The sequence below is a fragment of the Cicer arietinum genome, chromosome 7 (genome assembly GCF_000331145.2).
Source record: "Cicer arietinum cultivar CDC Frontier isolate Library 1 chromosome 7, Cicar.CDCFrontier_v2.0, whole genome shotgun sequence".
Taxonomy (NCBI): domain Eukaryota; kingdom Viridiplantae; phylum Streptophyta; class Magnoliopsida; order Fabales; family Fabaceae; genus Cicer; species Cicer arietinum.
Genome location: NC_021166.2, coordinates 12,440,752 through 12,445,690, shown reverse-complemented (window position 1 = coordinate 12,445,690; position 4,939 = coordinate 12,440,752). Strand labels below are relative to the sequence as shown.

General features: G+C 25.6%; 1 protein-coding gene across 1 annotated transcript in view; it reads right to left on the bottom strand.

The window, feature by feature from the left end:
* LOC101497336 (transcription factor bHLH25-like) overlaps nucleotides 1-1,381 on the bottom strand; it is a 3,064-nt gene extending 1,683 nt beyond the window's left edge. Inside the window, exons 1-3 of the mRNA XM_012718207.3 lie at nucleotides 1,160-1,381; nucleotides 525-1,067; nucleotides 3-218 (exon numbers count right to left, since the gene is read on the bottom strand). Coding sequence (XP_012573661.1) covers nucleotides 3-218; nucleotides 525-1,067; nucleotides 1,160-1,222 — 822 coding nt within the window. The 5' untranslated portion in view covers nucleotides 1,223-1,381. The remainder of the gene's footprint in view (nucleotides 1-2; nucleotides 219-524; nucleotides 1,068-1,159) is intronic.
* Nucleotides 1,382-4,939: the final 3,558 nt, after the last annotated feature.

Here is a 4,939-nt window from a genome sequence, read left to right as displayed (position 1 = left end):
CCTGACACCTTTGCATCCACTTGGAATTGTGACTCTGCAGCACCTTCAATGCTTTCATCAGATGATGAGTACTCATCATCGCTACACAGATCTGCTTTCGTCTGTTTCTCCACTGAATCTGCCTTTCTTTTATTCCTCTGTTCTTCCAATACTTCCAAACGTTCTTTAAGCTCTTTCACATATTTGATAGCATCTGCTAATACAGTAGCTTTGTCCATCTAACCATTTTTTACACACAATTCATTACTAAATACTGCAAATATAAATATTTGATGTTTTTGCAATTGCAACGTGATTTCTATTAGATACAATATTAGTCTAATTAACAATAAATTAGCATAACAAACAAAGTAATCTAATTAATAAATGTGACTAATATTATATTTAATACAAATAAGTCAATAAAAATTGAAACATAAGTTTTGTTGATCCATTTGTGTCTCATTTGTCTAGTGATTTATGACAAATTATTTGAGAAGTAACTAAGTAGCTAAAAGGGTGATTGAAATTGAGTTATTTTGTACCTTCTTTAGGCCAGGAATGAGAGCTCCAAGAGCAATGAAGCTAACGCTGAGTTTCTCTCTTCGCAATCTCTCGGCCATGATATGATCATGAGAGTTAGCTCGAGACCTCTTGTTTTGTGATTCCAAGTTTTGATTTTTTGAGGACCCTTTTGTTCCCAATTGGGGTTGAGACACTGACACTACCTCGTTCTGTTGTGTGTTTATGGAAGGGTCAAAACAAAGAATCTGAGATTGAAAAGATGAGTTAGATGACGATGAAGAAACTTTTGTTGAAAAGGTGTCAATGATGTTATTGTCATTATCAATTGTTTTCAGCTGTTTGGTTTGTCTCTCAAAATCAAAATCAAAGTCAAAAGACTCAAAACATGTTTCATCAGTAAATGAGTTGCTGAGAGTTGTGGAAGTACACTCTGAAGTCAAACATTGTTGTTTGGTCTGTTCCTCAAAGACACTAGCTATGTCATGTGAAACAAACTCATCCTCATCAGCATCAAGGAAATTCAGGTTGCTTTCCTCAGGAAATAAATTGTATTCATCAATTTCCTACAAAATTTAAAAATGTGTTAAAGAATTTATAATCAATTGTTTGTGAAATTGGAAGATAGGAAAGGTGAATTTGTCTTTAATTTTCTTACCAAATCAGATAACCATTTGTTAGTTTCTGATGTGTTCATTGGTGTGTTGTTGATTTCCTCCATTGGAAAAAAGGGTAGCTAAAATAAAACTAATAGTTATAACACTTGAGTGCTGAAAAAAGGAAGATTGATACTTCTATATTTTGTAATGAATGCTATTGTGCTGAACTGGAGTTCTCATTGTTTGCTATTTTATAGGACTAAATTTCCCAAATATGCTGTACCAAAATAAAAATTCTCCATTATGTTTTGTACCTAGAAATAAAAACTCTCCACTTTGTCTAGCCACGGTCCCACAAACCATATACCACAAACACAATCTTTAATAACTTCTATATATATTATTTTTAGAATAAAATATAAAAGAAGTATTTAAAATAATGATTTATCTAGTCTAAATTTTAGAATAGATATATCAAACGATGTGTGTAATTTCTATACATTTTGTATAACTTTTTTATATCCATTCAATTAAATAAATATATAAAATTAAAAAATTGATATACTTAGTTTTTATTAAAAATTAAAATATATTGATTTTTTAGTTATTATTTTTATAAAATTTTCTTTTTAAAGTAGTATGATAATGTAACGTCACTTTGTTACATTTATTTTTAAAGTATTAATACAAATATTTACTTCTATTGTAACATGCATAGCGTATCAAATATTTTCCAAAATTTTGTACTAATATTAAAATTTTGATCTTTAATTAAAAGAAACACTACAAATTTAAAAAATCGTTTTTTATTTAAATTATAATTAAAACAAAAAACTTGTAAATAATATTACTAATATCAAAATTCTTATAATTTTTTTTTTCCTTTTTTAGCAAAAAAATCTAGGTCATTTTTTTCTTCCTAAAATTTGATTGTGTTTATTTTAATTATTATTAGAGGTACTTGAAATTACTTATGGTTAAATGGAAGTTGTTAGGTTAGTTACGTTGATAGCATTATATAAAAGTGAACCGTACTCTAATTGTAAAATTAATTTTTCAAATAATCATTTTAAAGTTTTATTTTTCTATTTAATTATTTCTCTTATTCTTGGGCTCAACCATGATTCTTAACATGATATCAAAATAATAATAGTTATTCCGCTACCAAATTTTCTTTATCTTTTCTTTCTCATTTTAAATCCAAATGTGTGATTCTTCATTCTTTTTCAACTTGATTGTATAATATTTGTAGTTTCAAAATTGAAGATGCTAATATTTGTAGTTTCAAAATTGAAGATGCTTTAGTGATATATATTCACTACAATTTCATTCTTTTTAGCAATTGTTGGCTTTCTCTGTGTTTCTACCATATGATAGTAAAACAATTATCATTTATTTTTTATTTTTTTTACTCTATGGTATTAAACATTTCTCATTCTATTTGTGTTTTTATCATATTATGGTTAAGCTGTGTTGGTTACATTTGATATTTGAAGATTCAATATTGAAATTTTTAATTCTATATTGGAGTGAGTTACGTGAAGACATCAGAAGATTTTTAAATTAGTCCAAAGTAGGCTGAAGACTTCGACGAGAGTTATGCACCTCAGCTGCTGCCACTTTCTACATGAATTTTGTTGTTTAGCTGAAGTGATTACAACTTGTGTTTTTTTTCTTATAATTTTCTTCCATTAGTTTCATTGTTTTTTTTCTTTTTCTTGTATTGTTAATTCCAAGTTGGAAGTGTTGTTACATACTTCCAACTTGCGGGAGACTATTAGAGGTAGTTAAAATTACTTATAGTTAAATGAAAGTTGTTAGGTTAGTTATATTGATAACACTATATAAAAGTGTATCATACTCTAATTGTAAAAATAATTTTTTAAATAATAATTTTTAAATTTTATTTTTCTTTTTAGTTATTTCTCTATTTCTTGGATTCAACCATGATTATTAACGATTATACTTTACTATAGGATGAATCTTTATCTCTTGATGGTTTATAGAACACTACAGTACTCTTAAGATGTAATTTGATGTTGGGTAGATTTTTTTTTTTACTCTAGGTAGATTATTTTGTTGTTGTTGCTGAAATAATGAGTAGTATTTTTAAACTAACCGTCCATAGAATTTAAATTTCTATTTCAATTTAAAAAAGAAAAGCACGTGCGGACAATCTAGGTTGATATCTAAAGAGGGATGTTGATAAGAGTCGTACATAATTAAATCATAAAATAATGTACATAATCGGAATCGAGATATTAAGAAATTTATTATATTCTTATATCTACCACTCGCCATCCAGGGCTGAAATATGGAAAACTATGAATCATGATGGATGTTATGGGGATCTCAATAATTGAGTCAAGTCAATAACTCAAAAAGGCCTCTTAATAATTTTGTTATTCTTTTTTTTCTTTCTACGTTGCAATATTGTGACGGGACACGCAATTAAATTTCTCCTTACATTTTTTTTATATATATATTAATAAAAAATTAGTAATAAATTAATGTGTCAAGTTTATACGTAGATGTTTTCAAATTATTTTTTATACATGAATGTGTTTAATATGATTCTTTATTTTTAAAATAAATTAGTAGTTTTTGTGAAGAATATATTAAAAAATCACATGAAAGAAGGATATATTTGAAAAAGTAATAATAAATAAATATAATAATTTTAAAAAATATTAATATTTAAAGACAAATTTCTATCCAAATTTATTTAAAGAGTAGTCAATTAATTATTCTAAATAAAATACATAATAGTCTTTTCACAAAAAGCAAAGTATAATAGTATTTGAAAAAAATCATACGTTAAAAAAATATATTGCATACGCTAAAAAAACTAAAATATAAATACAAATGTGACAACTCTGGCTGGTATTCTTAGATCCGTTGGGTGCTAAAATCTAACGAACGAGTTTGAATAAAAAAATTTAGTGGTTTGATATTTAAAATTTTAATCAATAAACAAACATATAACTTAATATTATATTATATATAAAAAATTAAAGTTAAAAATTTGTAATATAAACACAATATTAAATTTACAAATGCAATGGTGAGGGAGGAGGAATCAAAGAGTGGAGTTAGAGGATGCGGCAAATTGTTTCAATTTGTTTTCTTAAAGACAAAAAAATGTACAAAAACACATAGTTAGACACGTTGAGCTTTTATTATATTTTTTCGTATATTGCCAACCAAATCATTGAAGTACATGTTGATTTAATTTGATTGCGAGCCAAATCATTGAAATACATGTTGATTTAATTTGATTCTTCCATCGCTTTATTCACTGAAAGTTCAATTCCTATTGTCTATCAATAGTTAAAAAATTAAGACACTTAATTTAAAAAACTAAAAGAAACGTTCAAATATCAGATTATACTATTACAACAATAGATACTTCAACTACAATGATAAAAATAATTTATAATTATTAAAAATACTTAAATAACACATTTTTAAGATAATAATAATAATACTAATATAATGTGAATAAATATAATAAGTTAGTGCAATTCTCATATAGTTTATTTTTAAATTTCGTAAAATGATACTCAACTAATAGAGGTCAAACTTATTTGTTTTGGTTTACTTTAGACTTGGACATAAAAAAACGTCAAACATGTTGAATACTTGAATTAATTTCTGATAATTTTTTAGTCTCAATTGAATTATTTAATTTGAATTTTATGTCAAACATGTTGAATATTTGAATTAATTTCTGATAATTTTTTAGTCTCAATTGAATTATTTAGTTTGAATTTTATATCCCTAAATGAATCTTGTAAAACAAAAAAATTTAGAATTTAAATTGAAAAATATAACTTACT